Source organism: Phragmites australis, chromosome 6 (genome assembly GCF_958298935.1).
Source record: "Phragmites australis chromosome 6, lpPhrAust1.1, whole genome shotgun sequence".
NCBI classification, from domain to species: domain Eukaryota; kingdom Viridiplantae; phylum Streptophyta; class Magnoliopsida; order Poales; family Poaceae; genus Phragmites; species Phragmites australis.
In genome coordinates, this window is record NC_084926.1 from 3,063,825 (window position 1) to 3,080,983 (window position 17,159).

The 17,159-nt window shown below is 40.9% G+C and overlaps 2 protein-coding genes across 3 annotated transcripts; both read left to right on the forward strand.

Annotated features, from left to right (window-relative positions):
• The first annotated feature begins 381 nt into the window (after positions 1–381).
• Positions 382–12,149, forward strand: LOC133921101 (kinesin-like protein KIN-7D, chloroplastic). 2 transcript variants are annotated; one of them, XM_062365842.1, is made up of 23 exons: positions 382–799; positions 898–995; positions 2,041–2,130; positions 2,260–2,312; positions 2,730–2,795; positions 2,907–2,960; positions 3,135–3,194; positions 3,624–3,702; positions 5,409–5,476; positions 6,215–6,277; positions 6,424–6,528; positions 7,050–7,154; positions 7,237–7,344; positions 7,501–7,647; positions 7,898–8,080; positions 8,239–8,394; positions 8,587–8,808; positions 9,292–9,432; positions 9,518–9,643; positions 9,733–9,783; positions 10,194–10,241; positions 10,331–10,531; positions 11,121–12,149. In XM_062365842.1, the coding sequence occupies exons 1-23, from the start codon at positions 549–551 to the stop codon at positions 11,652–11,654; spliced, it is 3,009 nt and encodes a 1,002-aa protein (XP_062221826.1). In that variant the 5' UTR covers positions 382–548; the 3' UTR covers positions 11,655–12,149. The 2 variants fall into 2 exon arrangements, with proteins under 2 accessions (XP_062221826.1, XP_062221827.1); XM_062365843.1 differs by having other exon boundaries at positions 10,331–10,498.
• A 1,833-nt stretch (positions 12,150–13,982) lies between these two features.
• LOC133921103 (uncharacterized) lies at positions 13,983–14,834 on the forward strand. The gene has a single exon (XM_062365844.1). It carries the CDS (start codon positions 14,048–14,050, stop codon positions 14,507–14,509), a length of 462 nt encoding a protein of 153 aa, XP_062221828.1. The 5' UTR covers positions 13,983–14,047; the 3' UTR covers positions 14,510–14,834.
• The last annotated feature ends 2,325 nt before the right edge of the window (positions 14,835–17,159 follow it).

The window sequence follows — 17,159 nt, forward strand, 5'->3', positions numbered from 1 at the left end:
TGAAGCAATTGCGGGGTCCTGTATATGCACTCTGCTGTAGTTAAGTTTACTCTACGGATCCTACTATCAGAGCTCTCACCACTTACGCTAGTCTAAAATACTGATGTAAGTTATAAACATATCTCCTTAGATCAAAGAGCTATGCCTCTTGAGTAGCATATATTTCTCGCTACTTTATGAGCTATGACTCCTTAGTCACGCCAAAAAAATTAGCGTGACTAAAATAAGAGTCACGTCAATCTCTAGCGTGATAAAAAAATACTTTCTACAATTTTAGATTTTCATATACTCTATAATTTTAATTTTTTACATACTGTTATTAGAATATTAGTTTAAAATAGACTATAAAGTTTCCTTTCTTTTCTACCCGCTCCGACCCCGCCCGCATCGCTTCCGACGGAAGCAAAAAGGCCCGAGGGCGAAAGCCATCTGAAAGCGGGAGCGATTCAATCGGAAAGGGAGGAAAAGCCCTAGAAAGAAACCCGCGTAAAGCAAAGCGGATCCAATGGTGGGTGCCTCGTGCTGCTAGATCTCGCGCCGTGCCGGCAATGGCGACGCGGCCAGCTTCGCGAGAGCGGAAGGCGGGGTCCCCATCGCCGGGGGCGGGGGCAAAGGGTTCGCATCAGCAGCCGCCGCAGTCGGGCTCGCCGACGTCGACCACGACGACGACCACGTCCTCGTTGCGGCTCACGCCGGAGCTCTTGCTCGACGGGCCCGCGTCCACGCTGTTCGCCGGGTTGGACGAGGACCCGGCGCCCAAGGAGAATGTCACCGTCACAGTCCGCTTCCGGCCGCTCAGGTTCAGCTCGCTTTGGGTTCTGAGTGGGTGGTGGTTAAATTGTTTGGGTGGATTAACGAAATGTGGACTCATTTGGGGATTTGGTTTCGCTTGTGAAGCCCGCGGGAGATTCGGCAAGGGGAGGAGGTCGCGTGGTATGCGGACGGGGACACGGTTGTGCGGAGCGAGCAGAACCCCAACGTTGGCTATGCTTACGGTATGTGCGTGATTTGGTGCCGCATTTGTAGTTGGATACTTTGGATTGCGTTGTTGTTGTGGCACTGTCAGACTGCTTCGTCATTAGCTCAAAAGCTTTGCTCTTGGCATGTGCGAAATTCGCTGCCTCCTATTCGAGATTATCAGTTTTCTCAGAAAGCAGGAGCGATTTGGGTGGGGTTTGGGGAGGCGTGTAATTCAGCACAATGCAAGTAACACACTGAATGATGGCTAAATATCTGGAATTATATCATGTCGTCATTATTTTGACTTCTAGAGCTGTAAGACCTCATATTAGTGCCCTAGAATAGCTGGCCATATCCATTATGATTTATGAGATTTAGGCTTCATGGCAGTTCGCGGTAAAGCATCGGAAATGATTGCCTCAAAATTCGCTCAACTGTTAAATTTTCCTTCAGCGTTCAATTTTCTCTGGATATTGATAGAACAGCTATGCTACATCAGACCATGAATTCGTTAGGCATTCATACTGTGGCATGGTAGTTTTGTCATCCAATGCATTGGGGGATGAATAAGGTGCACTGGCTCTGGCACCTGTGCTTTATCATAATCCATATGCTGGGTCATACCGTGTGGTTCTACACAGGCTAATGGAAAAACATGTCTTCACATGAAAGCCCATCCGTATTTAAATGTATCTTATGCTCACACGTACCCTTTTAGCTGCTGACGCCTCTGGGTGCTATGTAGTTGTGTCAGTGTAACAATAGTGTGTGTGTGTGTGTGTGTGTGTGTCTATATATATATATATATATACTCCTTGTTTGTGGGAGTCAATTTTGACATTTTTCAGGTTATGACACCAAAGTTACTTGTTCCAAACTAAGAAACTTTGCAGTACCTGTGTCAGAATGTCTCCTATATAATAAGTCACTGAGAGAATCTTGTTGCATCATTATTGGATCAAGTGGGAATTATTATTTGGGATTGACTTTTGGGGAATGAGGCGCATCTCTTGGACTATCAATTTGTAGTTCTCTTCAGCTCCAAAATCTGATCACAGACTAATATTGCTTGTTATGCAGATCGCGTTTTTGCACCAACTACCACAACCCGTCATGTATATGATGTTGCAGCTCAACATGTTGTTAGTGGTGCCATGGAGGGAGTAAATGGTAAGTGATCTTTTGTCATCTTGGCCATGTTCATTGATTGAATGCAACAATGTATCCTGAATTTCATTGCACACATGTATCTTCCATTCCTTTTAAATTCGAAGGTGAAAAAGTTTTTTATTGTCACAGGTACAATATTTGCATATGGTGTTACAAGCAGTGGGAAGACACACACGATGCATGTGAGAAAACTTATATAGCATCAAGCTTTCATTATTTTGTTTTTCTCTTAGACAGTAATGATGTCATTCATAGTTTATTGCACAATCAGTGGGCCTCTGTGTGTAATCGAGGGAAAAAAATTAGGTTGTCTTTTCTAATGTAATTATCTCAGGCTTCTGTATTCCTATGATCCTATCCCAAGTCTATCACCCTGGAAAAGGAGACAAAATGAAAGTGCTTCACTTGCTAAATTCTACCGCTATTATGACCACAAGCAACTTTCATTTCTATTTTTGAAACATATGGTTTGCAACTTACTGATTCGTGATAAAATATATTTTCCATTTTTATATTTGACTTATTGAACAACATCCACCAGTTTCTTCTCATTTCAAAATGTTTCTCATTATATTGATATACTTGTTCTTTGGAGTCAGGGAGACCAAAGATCCCCAGGGATTATACCTTTGGCTGTCAAAGATGCATTTAGCATTATACAAGAGGTACTTTTAGATTCGGACCCATCACATATCATGAGATGATGAAATATGCATATAAATGATGCAGCTAATGGCCTAATGCGCTGTAGGCTTATCACTGCTTTTTTTTTGTAGACACCGAATCGCGAGTTTCTTCTTCGCGTGTCATACCTGGAAATTTATAATGAGGTTTGTTGCTGCAATCATATATTTTTTTCACCATCATAATACTTGTAATTTGAGGTGCTTCAGCCCGTTCTATTTTGTTGCATATGTTATCTGTACTCCTAGTCAGAGTTTAAACCACAAAATAATTGTGATTCTTGGTCATATTGTTCTAATTGACGGCTCATTGATTTGCAGGTTGTCAATGATCTACTAAATCCTGCAGGGCAGAATTTGCGAATTAGAGAGGATCCTCAGGTGCTAATATATCCACTGTTCATTAGCAGTGCTATTTCCTGTAAACATTTAGTGCTGCCTAGTTTTCAAACAACTTAGAAACCAATGATTTCTCTGGTGATCACTGTCACCTTTATTCGAAAAAATTTATACCAAGATAAGTGTCGTCCAAAGGTTTGCAATTGCTTGTTCCCATTCATCGTGTCTTTCCACAAATACTGACAATGTGTATTTTATTGGGTCAAAAAGTTTACTTATTATTAGTTTAAATGTTCCCAAACATTCTTTCCCTGAATAGAACAGGGATCATTCAAATAGGATCATTTGTGGAAAGTTTCAACTGGTAGAATAATGGAAACCTACTCCTAAACTTGCTAGCATTTTGGATGGAAAAATGTAACGTTTTGTGCAATTTTCTGATAGTTCCTTGATCTGCATTAACATTCTCAGGGAATGTTTGTTGAGGGTATCAAGGAAGAAGTGGTATTATCTCCTGCACATGCTCTGTCCCTTATTGCAGCTGGAGAAGGTGATTTTCCAACAGCATCTTTGCATGACGATTTGTGTTTCAGAAATGATCTTCACAATATTTCTAAACTTCCATGCGAGAAATGCTCTTGCATGGTATTGAACAGTTATAGGTAGCATTTAGGGGAAGCTGCTTTACATGTTCCTGAAAAAACTCCTGCAAAGTTCTGAAACTGATTAAACACATCTTCTTCATAATGATTCCACAAAGGAGCAAAATCGATGTACGTCACTGCAGAAGAGTCTAATGAGACAAACACCACTCTAAAGACCTCTTAGCAGCTATTGCAAGAATATTTGTTTGCAAAGTGCTATTAATGGTATAAAAATTTTCAAACAATTACCAGGATCGCAATGTATCAGGTCTGTCGGTCTTTGCTGCACTTCTTCCATCCACATCTTTCTCTCTATCTACTTCATTAGTTTCTCATGGTTGCTGGTTCTGAGCTCTAGCATGGTACTCAATCTGATGGCTGCAGCTGACCCGTGCCACCTCCTTAAACAAAAACAAAAAAAATGCTGCTGGGTTCCTGTGGTGTGGCAAGAAGATGTAGATTTCCTTCTTATTCTTGCTTGTTTTCAATGTGCACAAATAGTTTCAACTGATGAACCGAGGCGCTTCAAGTGGTGCTATCTTATCTCTAAATCAACCTATCCTGATACATACCTAAATAATAAGGAAATTAATCATTCTATTCCTTAATTTCCAAGTTCCAACTGATTTCTAACTTGCAAATGATGATGCTTGTCGAGCCCGGGCGAACAATGATGCTACAGTGCACAGAGAACCATGGGGCACAAATAGGTCTGCTACAGTACCACTGTAGTATCCCGCTGCTTAACAAGTGCTCAAATGGGATGCAATTTCCTGTACATGTACACAATTGGTTCAAAGAAGTGTCGAATAATAGGATCCACTAGAACATCTTTGACCTTTGCCGCCGTTGCAGCAGTTGAGGCAACCAAGTCTTCAGGCTCTGAACAATCAAGTGTCTATATTCTCTAATGCAGTAATGTTGCTTCAAGTTGCCCACCCTATGCACCACATATGAGTTCATTAGCAGGTCGGAGCTTCTCCAGGACCAAGGAGGGTCCTTGCTCCTCCTTGTATGAAAATTCTTGGTCCTTGCTCCTCCTTGTATGAAAATTCTTAAGAATATGTTGATCTTTACCACTTCAACACTAATCAAGTGCTAAATCTGCTTTTACTTGTAAGGGTCCATGAACATTCTATATATTAGATGGTCATTCTCCTTGTTTTGGTTGGCATCAACCACTGGCTCAGAGGATGCAGACATGGAGCTACTTTGGTCATCTACCTGTCCAGGTCTACACCGTTTGCCATTCATCCTGAACCTATCGTTCATGGTGTACAATGATCTCCACTGCAGCTCCCCTGCTAACCATACTCCTGGCCCTTACTAACAACTGATGGGAGAATGTAGAGAAGTGTGTTTTGCGTTGTAAAGAAAGTTTAAAACCATCAGTGTATTTTACTGAAATGAACTTCATTTGCAGTGTCATAGGTAAGTTACTGTTTTGGAGTGTAATTCCTCTTGACTGCTCTATTTTCAGCGGCATATTTCTATCTATCTGTTCTTTGTTCTTAACTTGCTATCTTTCTACTATTCTGTTTCACTGAAGTTTATTTTTTTTGTTGATCAGCATATTTACAAATACTAATCAGTGTGCTCATTCTGATTGCAGAGCATAGACATGTTGGGTCCACCAACTTCAATCTACTAAGCAGCAGAAGTCATACTATTTTCACACTGGTAATGGGTCATAAACTCTCTCTCTCTCTCTCTCTCTCTCTCTATATATATATATATATATATGTACACACATGGCGAGGCTATTCTGCACCTATGCTCAGTTACTATTCGCACTGCGCTCATCCCTAGTTACAACTCGAAACACTGTGAGTTACAACTTGTTAGGTAGACCAGTTACAACTTCACGTCCAGATTTGCATAATTGCAATACGAGAAGCTAACATTGTGAGTTACAACTTGTTATTCACACTGCGCACATCCCCCAGTTACAACTCGAAACACTATAAGTTACAACTTGTTAGGTAGACCAGTTACAACTTTACGTCCAGAAATGCATAATTGCAACACGAGAAGCTAACACTGTGAGTTACAACTTGTTATTCGCACTGCGCACATCTCCAATTACAACTCGAAACGCTGTGAGTTACAACTTCACGTCCATAAATACATAATTGCAACACGAGAAGCAAACACTGTGAGTTACAATTTGTGGGGTGTGCGCAGACATGAACTACAGTGAGCATACCTGCAGAATATACATCCAGTATGTACATATACATATATATATAGTAAATTTGTATGGATGTTTACTATTTAAAGAACAATTAAGCACTCATATTGGTTCTACACTGGTATATTTCAAGCCCATTGATTGTTTCTGCAAACATGCTTAAATTGAAAGAGCTGTACTTGATGTTAAGAGATGGTCTTTTATGATTTCATTCTGTTATATGACAGACTATAGAGAGCAGCCCTTGTGGTGAGTCTAACGAAGGGGAAGCAGTCACCTTCTCACAGCTGGTGGGTTCCTGCTATTTTTCTCACTCTAATTTACCACCTCGGCATATACTAGTATTTATGCATTTTCTTCAGTTTTGCATCGGATATCTCTCAATCTTTACAGCCATAGCATAAATTGATTGTTTAGTTGTGTCACTCATTTGCAGAACCTCATCGATCTAGCAGGTTCGGAGAGCTCAAGGGCTGAAACAACTGGAGTACGCCGGAAAGAAGGATCTTATATCAACAAAAGTTTGCTAACTCTTGGAACAGTAAGACTTACCAATACTACACATTATTTTGGTTAAGCTTGCAATATTTTGACATATGAGTAATTGAACATTAGCTTACTCATATTTTATTCATTTTACCAAACATGCTCTAATATGATGCGCTGTGCTGCTTGACTTAATTTTTCACATGGTAAATACAGTTGGATGAATTTAATTTTTGTGCAGCATAGTGATATAATATGATCATTGAAATCCTTGATTTGAAAGGTTGAAAGTCTTCAGATGGATTTGTGGCACTGTTAATTTACTTTTCTAAGCATTGCATCTTCTATGCTGGCATAATTGATTTAGTAAAACACATGTTTATGTAGTAAATACTAATTCTTGGGCGAATGTTTTGTTGCTTTGAGTTTCATGAAGGAAGCAACTTGCCATTTACCTTTAATAATCTGGTTAAGCATTGCTATTTTATTTTGCTTGTTGTAAATATTTACTCCCTCATACCATGAATTAGAAATGAGCAAGTTCTTTTTTTAGAAAAAAAATATTTCCCCTTTCAGGTAATATCAAAACTGACTGATGGGAAAGCTACGCATATTCCGTTTCGAGATTCAAAATTAACACGGCTACTTCAGTCGTCCTTGAGTGGTCAAGGACGTGTTTCAGTAAGTTGCTTATTGCACACAGAAGTAGTTGATAATGTCATTACTTATTAGGATTTGTCATGATAGCCCTTTTCTTTCGCAGCTAATATGCACAGTGACCCCAGCATCAAGTAACTCTGAAGAGACTCACAATACACTAAAATTTGCCCACCGTGCGAAGCGTATTGAGATCCAAGCATCACAGAACAAAGTAGGCCATGTTTACTTGACAATAATTCTTAAGTAGTTTTCTTTTTTTCCCTAGTATACATGATATGAGATATTTCTAACGTATGCTCCTGCATCTGTCTTTATATTTGCAGATTATTTCTAACGTATGCTCCTGCATCTGTCTTTATATTTGCAGATTATAGATGAGAAATCTTTAATAAAGAAGTATCAGACTGAGATTCGTAGATTGAAAGAAGAGCTAGAGCAGCTGAAAATGGGTATTATTACTGGCACACCATCAAAAGATACCGGGGAAGATAATATCATCCTTTGGAAACAAAAGGTGCCATGCTGTTTTATTTCTGTTGCAACTGTGCTACTACCATTATGTTTGATGTTATATACACCGTTTTACTGGAAATGTTACTACATCTGTTATGCTCTTATCTGAAGAGTGATTTAGTGATTTTTTTTCAGCTACTCTTATGCCTTCTTCAAGCGTGCTGTAGATTCAGTATAAATGAATATATAATGCTGCATGTTTGCTTTGTTGCGGTATTCTTCTAACTATTGTTTGTTGAACATATGAAAAGCTTGAAGATGGTAATGTCAAGCTGCAATCTAGGCTGGAACAAGAGGAGGAAGCTAAAGCTGCTTTGCTTGCAAGGATACAGCGTTTAACAAAACTTATCCTTGTTTCCACTAAGGCGACCCAAACTTCTAGACTTTCTCCACATCCTGGACCAAGACGAAGACATTCCTTTGGGGAAGAGGAGGTCTGGTTATACATACTTATGAGTTTATAATCTTGGGCACTTAGCTAACTTATTTGTCTTTTGTTTGCTGCTATGCTGCCATGCCTTTGGGAATGAATGAACATATCCCTTTTTAGTGTTAACATTGGGTTGTTAAAGTTTTCCTGCTAATGTTTCAGCTGGCGTACCTTCCATACAGAAGACGAGATATCATGTTGGATAATGAAAGCAATGAATTACTTCTTCCTGTTGAAGGATTTGGTGTCTCACTTGAAGATTCTTCGAAGGAGGAGAAAAAGAATAGGAAAGGTCTTCTTAACTGGTTCAAACTCCGGGTATGCAAGCTTTGTACTACTTAATCATCTGCATCTTGGACATAAAAAATTTGCATGCCGATATTCCATATTACTCTTTTTTGCTGTTCCTTTTCATTTACGCAAGTAAAACATGAAAGAGAAACCCATATCTTAGTTACCGGTGCCAAATAAAAGAAAATAACCATATCATGTGCTGCATTCATTTTCCAGAAACGTGATGGTGGAGCTTCGATTCTGACAAGTTCAGAAGGTGATAAGTCCAGTTTGACTAAATCAACTGCTCCTTCAACACCTATCGGGGATATTGTCAATTTTCCTGCAGAACCAAGAATATCAAATTCTTTGGTTGGGGTGAATGTTTCAGCTGATCTGTTTATCATTGGCCATGGGGAATTTCCTTCTTGCAGCATTCCTGGAGAAGAAACATCTCTGGTATGATTTTTTTTATATGCAAGGCCAAATTCATCAGATCGTTAACAGTTGCAGAATGAAAATTGATGTATCATACATAATTCATAAGTTGGTGTACAACAGCAAAAATTGCACAGAAGTATAGTTTCACTTTGAAAAGCCATATGTAGACTTTCTCAGTTACTATTCTAAATGTAGGCCACATTTGTGGACAAAATTTAACTACAGTAGCCATTGTGGACAAAATTTAACTACAGTAGCCATTGTGGACTTCATAAGTTCATAGCTAGAAGACTAAGATACTCGCATATTTTAGTGTCTGTAATTAGTGCACTGTCTTAGGAGTTAGAGAATGCATAGTTTAAATGGACCCACTGGCGAGATTGTGATATGCCGCCCTCTTCTGAACCCAGTGGAATCAGAGTCTCTGCATTATTAGACTCACTGCATTTTATTGGTCGACATATTGCTTTTATGACATATTGTAATGTGATGTGGTGCCAGGCCAGTGGGAAAACGATGGACCATGTTGATTTATTGAGAGAGCAGTTGAAGATTTTATCAGGGGAGGTTGCACTTCATACAAGTGTTTTAAAGCGCCTTACAGATGAAGCAGGAAGAAGCCCAAAGAGCGAGAAGATCCAGGTACTCTCTTATCTGATGTATATTTTAATTTTTAGTATGTTTTTACAAGATTTTCACTGCATTTTTTACCTTTGGGCATTCAAAGATGGAAATGAAGAAGATCAGCGATGAGATCAAGGGAAAGAAACAGCAGATAGCATCTTTGGAAAGAGAGATAGCTCACACAACATTAAGTAGTCAAGGGAAGGCTGACAAGTTGGAACTTTCACCGGTAATGTTCTTTATTCGTATCTGTTTCATACTATCACTTTACTGAGCATTATATTTAACAATTGGATGATTTTTTTACTGATTTTGCAGTCTTATGCTGAACTACTTGAGCAACTCAATGAGAAATCTTTTGAACTCGAGGTATTGAAATAGACTGTCCATTGCACTTTTTCTTGTAAGTTGCACTGGGATGTATTAGGTCACCAACAGGAAAAAACTAGCAATTCAAAAATTCATATAATCAACACCTTTGTGAGACATTGATGACCTACAAGTAATTCAAAAATTTGAAGATGTTTCGTCACTATGTTGGATGCTTACATGTTATTATGTCTTTAATGATTCAACTGATCCAATTGAGGCCCACCTTCTCGATTTTAAAAAATAGTATGTCTTTGGTGATTCAACTGATTCAATTAACTGATTTTCTATGATGTTACAAAATACATGACTCTTTAGCGCATTATTAATTCCTACAGTTATCTTATTGTATTTCTTAGTATTTTCATTCCATTTGGTGTTTAGTTATCATTTGTTATTTTTTATTGCAGGTGAAGGTCGCAGATAACAGAGTAATACAAGATCAACTGACTGAGAAGGTTGGATGTGCGAAAAAAATAATTTATTTTTGTTTTAGGTGAATGGTGAAATTATTACAATAACTTCTTTGAATTTCTTCTATTATCAGATTAGTGAATGCATGGAATTACAAGGAACAGTTACTCATCTGAAGGAACAACTGTCTCAAGCTCTTGAAGCTAAGGACTTACTGTCAAATAACATTATACAGAATAATAGAGGAGTTAACCATCAAGTTGAACACCATGCTGATCAAGAAAAGGCAGTTTCAAGAGAGGTATCTCCTGAACCACTGCAAAAACAGCAGCAGGTTTGCTTTTTCTATGCTCTTGCTTCTACTTTCTTTATAGTTGGCCCAAGGGATAAGAGCTGATACGCCCCAAAAAAGAGACAAGTTTTAGATGATTTTTTTTTTAACAATTAGCTATTGTCTTTGTGCTTGGCCCTATTAATGTCTTCATTAACACTAAATATTCACAGTATCCACGTGGGGCTTACTAATACTAAGCACTAACGACTTTTTAGCACTAAATATGCACGCCTCCATTATCTGGAAGTGATGTGCTAATAAAATGATGGTTGAATCTTGAGTTGGACATTAAAAGCTAACATCGTTCACTGAGAGTTTCTGTTTATCTCATGTTTTGTTGTGATTATGGCATTTGCGTTTGAATGTTTTTGTTTACTTAGGCAGTCTTTTGTCCAAATTTTGCGGTCCTACACTTTGTTGCAACCCTTTCTTTGTTTCTAAACAGTAGGTTGTTGAAAACAGTCTTTGGCATTATGTTTATTGAAGTGTCACCGTATGATTCAAAGCAAGTTTTAGCTAATATTATTTAGCTTTTTCATTTTTTAGTGTGCAAATTCTGCTTAGTTATCTTACTTTTCCTTCCTTTCAGTATTTTGGTCCTCAGTCAGTTGAGATCAATGAGCTGAAGCAAAAGGTTTGTGAACTCACTGAAGTCAAAGCTCAACTTGAGGTTCGCAATCAGAAGCTACACGAGGAAAGTACGTATGCAAAAGGCTTGGCTTCAGCTGCAGGTGTTGAATTGAAAGCATTGTCTGAAGAAGTGACCAAACTAATGAACCAAAATGAGAAGCTTGCAGCTGAGTTGGCATCGCTGAGAAGTCCAACTCCACGCAGAGTTAGCAATGGACCAAGAGGTACTAGGAGGGATAGCATGAGCAGACGACATGAGCCAGCTAGCCGAAGAGATACCAATGCAAACCACGAAAGGGAAAAAGCTTTAGAGACTATGCTTATGGAGAAGGAACGAAAAGAAGCAGAGCTCCAAAGGAAAGTCGAAGAGTCAAAGCAGAAGGAAGCCTTCCTGGAAAGTGAGCTTGCCAATATGTGGGTTCTAGTGGCGAAACTGAAGAAGTCTCAGGGTTATGACCATGACGATTTGGAGGCCAACCATAATGGCTTGTGACCTCATAAATTTAGGGAAGTTAATTATGAAAAGGCTGTTTGGCTTGAATGGTGTGGGTTTTCTGTATGTATGTGAGTGGTTACCAGTTTTTCTATTTCTTAGCGTGAGTTAGCGTTCCATCCTGTATATTCTCCGCGTGATCAACTTTGTGGGTAGTGCCTCGTCTGACTGGTTTGCCTGGAGCTTCTTGTCATTGCTACCGCGGTGTTTTGGATTCTCGAGGCAAGGGGACCCCGGATTGAAGAGTGAACAGATTTCTGGAAATCCGCCGGTTTCCTGATGCCTACACGAAATATCTAACATGTACTATCCATGCTTCCCGGCCCTTGAAATTGAAAGGATATCTCCTTCAAAGAAGTTGAAGGATATCCAATGTGAATATATCCTTAGAGCGAATGAATTTCATTGTATTATCAATTTGTTTTGACCACATCTTCGTTGTTCCCAGTAATGCTTCAATAATGTAATTGTATGGCGATCTGCCCTTGGTTTGTTCCTGTTTTCCGCTTCATTTTACTTATCAGCTATGCGTGTATTCTGAGTTCCCGACGGGGTTTTAATGTAAACGATTTGAGTGGTGGTGCTAATCTATGGATACAGATGTTTGCCCGCTTGTCCCACTACCTAAGCTTATGCTGTTGGACGATTAATGCGTGGAGCTCTCTACACTATTGCGCCACATTGCTCATATGTTCCTGCTTAGGGTTGAAAATAAAGTTAAGGCTTGTGAGCAGCTCAGGCTTGGATCGGCTAGGTGGAAACGAGCTGAGTCTGAACTGTCTTCCCAGGTCGATGGCTAAACGAGTCGAGCGCTCTCCAGGGGCTCGGTGTGGCCGGCCCAGTACACATCCGGCCACCCGCTGCCCAGAGGCTTCTGGCCGAATCTAGCATGGAATGAATTGCCCCTATCCAACACACTTTGACTCGCCGCCCCGTCGCAACCCCCTCTCCCGATCCAGCCTATGGCGCGAGCTGATGGGCACGGGCAACTGCTCCTCTGTGCCGGCCGATGTGGTGGTGCTAATCTATGCCTTGAGGCAACATAATTGGAAGAATTCGGTAGGAAAGGGAAAGGGATTTTGTTTGGATCATGAGGTTGATGTTTGATTTCCTATTAGAATTCAGAAAAGATTCTACAAATAAACTGGCCCATTATATTAACAGACCTTCAAATCTTCATTATGTCTGTCATTATTGTCTCCTTGTATTTTTTTCTGTTTCATCGGATAATTAGATAGTTTTCAGTCAATCATGCAATCAGTCCAATGGCACCTTAATTATTTGCATCATCTACATAATGTTCTGTTTTTGACTCGAGAACACATAAAAAAAGGAAAGCGACAGCATCTTGCAATCTCTAGCAAAACTAACCAGCTGTATATATATATAGTATAGTGAAGCAGCTAATCTATATTTGTAACATCATCATACCATTAGCACTTTGAATGCCATGGCGATTGACCTCGTTTTCCGGCATCGATTCACAGCACCAGCGAATGCTGCTGCACTGGTCCTGGAAACCATGCTGCCAAGCTCCATAACAACCAAACAAGAGCTTGTGTGTCTGGTAGCTTGTGCTGTGAGGAAGAAGGATAGGCTCGCCAGCCGAACCAAGCTGCCTCGAGCTGGCAATGAGCCCGAGTCGAGCTACTTTTTCAGCTTGGTACCCTAACTGAGCTGGGCGAGCTCAGCTGGGCTCGGCTCAATAATCCTGCTATTCATTAAATGTACTCTCAACATGTCCATTCTCCGGTGGCGCGATTAACATGAGTTGAGCCGGCTGGCCAATCGATCGATCGATCGATCGATCAACATGGAGTGATGATCGAGGCTGGACGGCTGGTCCAACGATTCGAATTTCAATGGCATCTTCATCCGCGTTAGGACTCAACGAGCTTTGTCCCGGGCGTACTCCTCGCCTACCGCTACGATTACCAAGGTTTCGGTTGTCGCAGATATGTTCCTTGTTCATCTGCTCCAAATTCCAGATACGCGCTGTCGGTATCTGAAACACCGACCCTGATCTACCAGGCTTGGGAATCAGTCACGCCGGCGCCGGCGCCGACGTGTGCGCGGCGCTTTCCAAGCCATCATCCACCCATAAAAGGCCAGGTCGCTCGGCTCCATCCATCCGCGCCTAGCCGGCGGCACGGCATGCGTCCCCACTCAGTTGTCTCGCTGTCGCGTCGCGTTCACCCCTCGTGAAGGAATCGCGGAATCCTCCCGTCGCAAGTAAAGCACAGCTCAGTGCGCGAGCAAGTACAGTCAGTGTCCCGGCCTCTCCTCACTGCCTTTCTCGTTTCGTTATTCCTTTCCCCGCTTATATAAACCGCCCCCTTCTCAGCTTATTTACGAGGCACTGGCACACCACGCGCGCGCATGACCAATTGGACATGGCGAGCGGCGGCTACTACGACGACCAGAGCACGGCCTACCGCTACAGCTACTCGCCGGCGCCGGCGCCGAGGGCGCCGTCCTTCCACCTCTGCGTGTTCCTGGCCACCGCCGCGCTGCTCGGCGCCACCTCGCTCTACTCGCGCTACGAGTCCGCAGTGGAGAGCCTGGTCGACCAGGTCCGGCTCGCCGTCGTGCTGTCCCCACTGCTGCTCCTGCTCGCGGTGCAGTACTGGGCGGCCACGGGGGCGCGGCGGGCGCGGGGCGGCGGCCTCTCCTCGCTGCTCGTGGCGCCGTTGGTGGGGGATCAGTCCTGGTACGACGGCCGGGGCCAGCAGCGGGACGCCGGCGGGGCGTCATCGCCGTGGGGCGTGGCGCTGGTGCTCGCGCTGGTGCTGCTGCTCGTCTCCTACCAGTCGTGCTTCCAGGACATGTGGTTCCCGTTGATCAGCCGCCGGTGAGCTGAGGTCAGAGCGTGCCAGACTGCACTTCTTGCAGCTAGCCTGAGACGATCAAGAAGAGTTATCATCAACTAGCGCTTTTCCAGAAGAGATATCGACAGACCGACAAGGTGTAGCTAGGCAGAGCAAATTTGCATCACTGGCTGGAGATTTGGAGCATGGAAGAGCAAGATTTTTCTATCTGGATAAATTCTGGAGGCCGGAGCGTCAGTTAGCTCAGATACTGATCATGATGTGATAAATAGTATTAGTTGTAATTGTTGTAATGTAGCAAGTTGAATAGTAAATAAAGCTCTTGCATCTATCTGTTTTTCTCGAATACAAAGCTCTTGGATCTATCAAACCTTACTAACTCCTTGGACCTCAGTAGTCATTAGTTCTATGTTCTTGAGTTAGCTAACTTATTTTTTTATTTGTTCTCTGACCTGTGCGAATCAGGGTATGTGAATTTCAATTTGCGCCTTAGACGTGCCCTCCATCTGCTCAACAATGCAGACCGTGTCTTTCCTTAGCTAGCTGTACGTGCCATACTTCACTTCGCTGCAGTAAGCCACGTCTTGCGCAAATTAACAGGAAGTCTGGACAAATTATATAGGTCGTCCAAAAGGAGAGAAAAGATGCAAAACCAAACGATATAGTACGTCTAGAGTTGTTAGCACTGATTATGGTACTCCTTCCGGTAATAAATACACATCATTTTAAATAAGATATAGTTTCGATATATAACTTTGATCACTATTTTTTATTAAAATATATTTATAAAATTCATTAAATTTGTGTTATTACGAAAGATTTTTTAAGATAAATCTATACATACAATTTTAAAGTTTTTAAACAAAACATTTTGAAATCTATTGTTTGCCAAAATCTATATATACATTTTTTACCGGAGGAAGTAACATTTGTAACCAATTAACGAATCTAAACAATGTCAAACTTGAAGACGTAAACTGTGGAATCGTAGCCCCGACTTTTCGGAAATGAGAGGAGAACCTTGGCACTTTCTTTCTTCTCTTTCGGCCGTTGATAGATGACTAAAGCAGCTTTCCGAGCTAATGCCCGTGTGGCGCTCGCGCTACCCTGGACTGCACCCAAAAGCGAAATGCACCGATCATTCCAGATTCTTGTTATCTCCCACTTGCATAGAATGGCGGTTTCCCCTGCTCTTATCTTGATAATTTTTTTTTTATAAATATCAGTACAACTTGTAGACATACTTACATAATATTTATGATCGAAGATGTGGAGTTTGAATATCGACAAAGTCATATAGACGTATCACTTTCGATGGATACGTCATCTACACTGAAAGAAAATTCTATCTTTATAAGACACTTAAAAATAAATCTAGAATTTAATCCTAATGGGTAAGAATACACCCGCATCTACTTAATCATCCAAGCCAAGGTAATAATAACCCAATGATCTGCTGGTCACTTGACACATGGGCTGAAGAAACAAGCTACTACACTGTTCTTCTGAAAAGACAAGTTTGGATTCAAATATATCGCGACAAAAAAAAAGACCTTTGGGTTCAAATTTGCAAGGAGCACAACGAAAATGCTCCGGCCCAGTAACAACGGCTCGTCAAGGCTACACATGTGCTGGGCTGGGCCCAGGCCTTTCAGATCGAACTTGAGCCCAAAGCTTAACCTTCTTCGAGCTACGCCCGCAGGCCGCAGCACCCACCAGACCACTCGGACCATTCTCGATTTTTTAATTTGTTTTTAAATTTTAATTTTTAGCTATTTTAAGTGTCCGTTTGGAAAAACGGCACGAATAGACTCGCCCTTGGAGGTGCCTATGCCCTTCCAACGGGGTTTAAAAATATAAACCTATCGTTCGTATTCAATTGAAATTTATTCTTTTTTTGCTACAAGTAATTTTTTGAGCTGAAAATTAATTTTAGAGTTATATGATAACATCCTCTATATCATATATTGTTTATATAATTTTATATAATTGTTTATATAGTGTTTTGAATTTTAAGAGTAATAAATACTTTATTTTTTTACATGGAAGAGTGACACCGAGACTGGTTTATTTTTTAAAATGTATCACCGCTATTTTTATAAAAGAAAAAAAATCTAAATTACTCTTCCGAACTAATCTCAGTGTCCGTATAACCTCCAAACTTGAAAACTATTTATTTAACTCTGAACTTTAAAGGTCAGATCATATAACCTCTGAAGTAGTTTGCAACAGCAGTTTTAATAACGTGGTTGCCATATCACCTATTTTTTGTCACGTGGCTAGCACGTCATCTCTCTCGCGTGTTTTAGAACCGAGTTAGCTTAGTCACTGACAAAGCTCGTCGCTATGAGGCCCATCGGAGGGAGGAGAGGCAAAGAGCGACTGATCGGAGGGAGAGAGAGGCTGACAAGAGAGGGATGAGCGAGAAAAATATGATATGTAGACTTACTTGTCATGTATGTATTGTCATATCAGAAAAAATGATATTGTGAGCCGCCAGATCAGTGAAATCACCACCACATCAGCAAAATCACCGAGAAAACCACTCCAGACGGTTATGTGAATTGGTATTTAAAGTTCGAGATTAAATAAACAGTTTTAAAATTCGGTTATCCAGATACTTATGAATAATTTATGGAAGTAATTTATTTTTTTCCTTTTGCAAATTTTTCAAACA

Coding starts and splice junctions, on each gene's coding strand:
- LOC133921103 (XM_062365844.1), top strand. CDS start 14,048: ATGGCGAGCGGCGGCTACTACGACGACCAGAGCACGGCCTACCGCTAC.
- LOC133921101 (XM_062365842.1), top strand. CDS start 549: ATGGCGACGCGGCCAGCTTCGCGAGAGCGGAAGGCGGGGTCCCCATCG. Junction 2,961..3,134: donor ACCTGGAAATTTATAATGAG/GTTTGTTGCTGC, acceptor ATTGATTTGCAG/GTTGTCAATGATCTACTAAA. Junction 9,644..9,732: donor ACAAGTTGGAACTTTCACCG/GTAATGTTCTTT, acceptor CTGATTTTGCAG/TCTTATGCTGAACTACTTGA.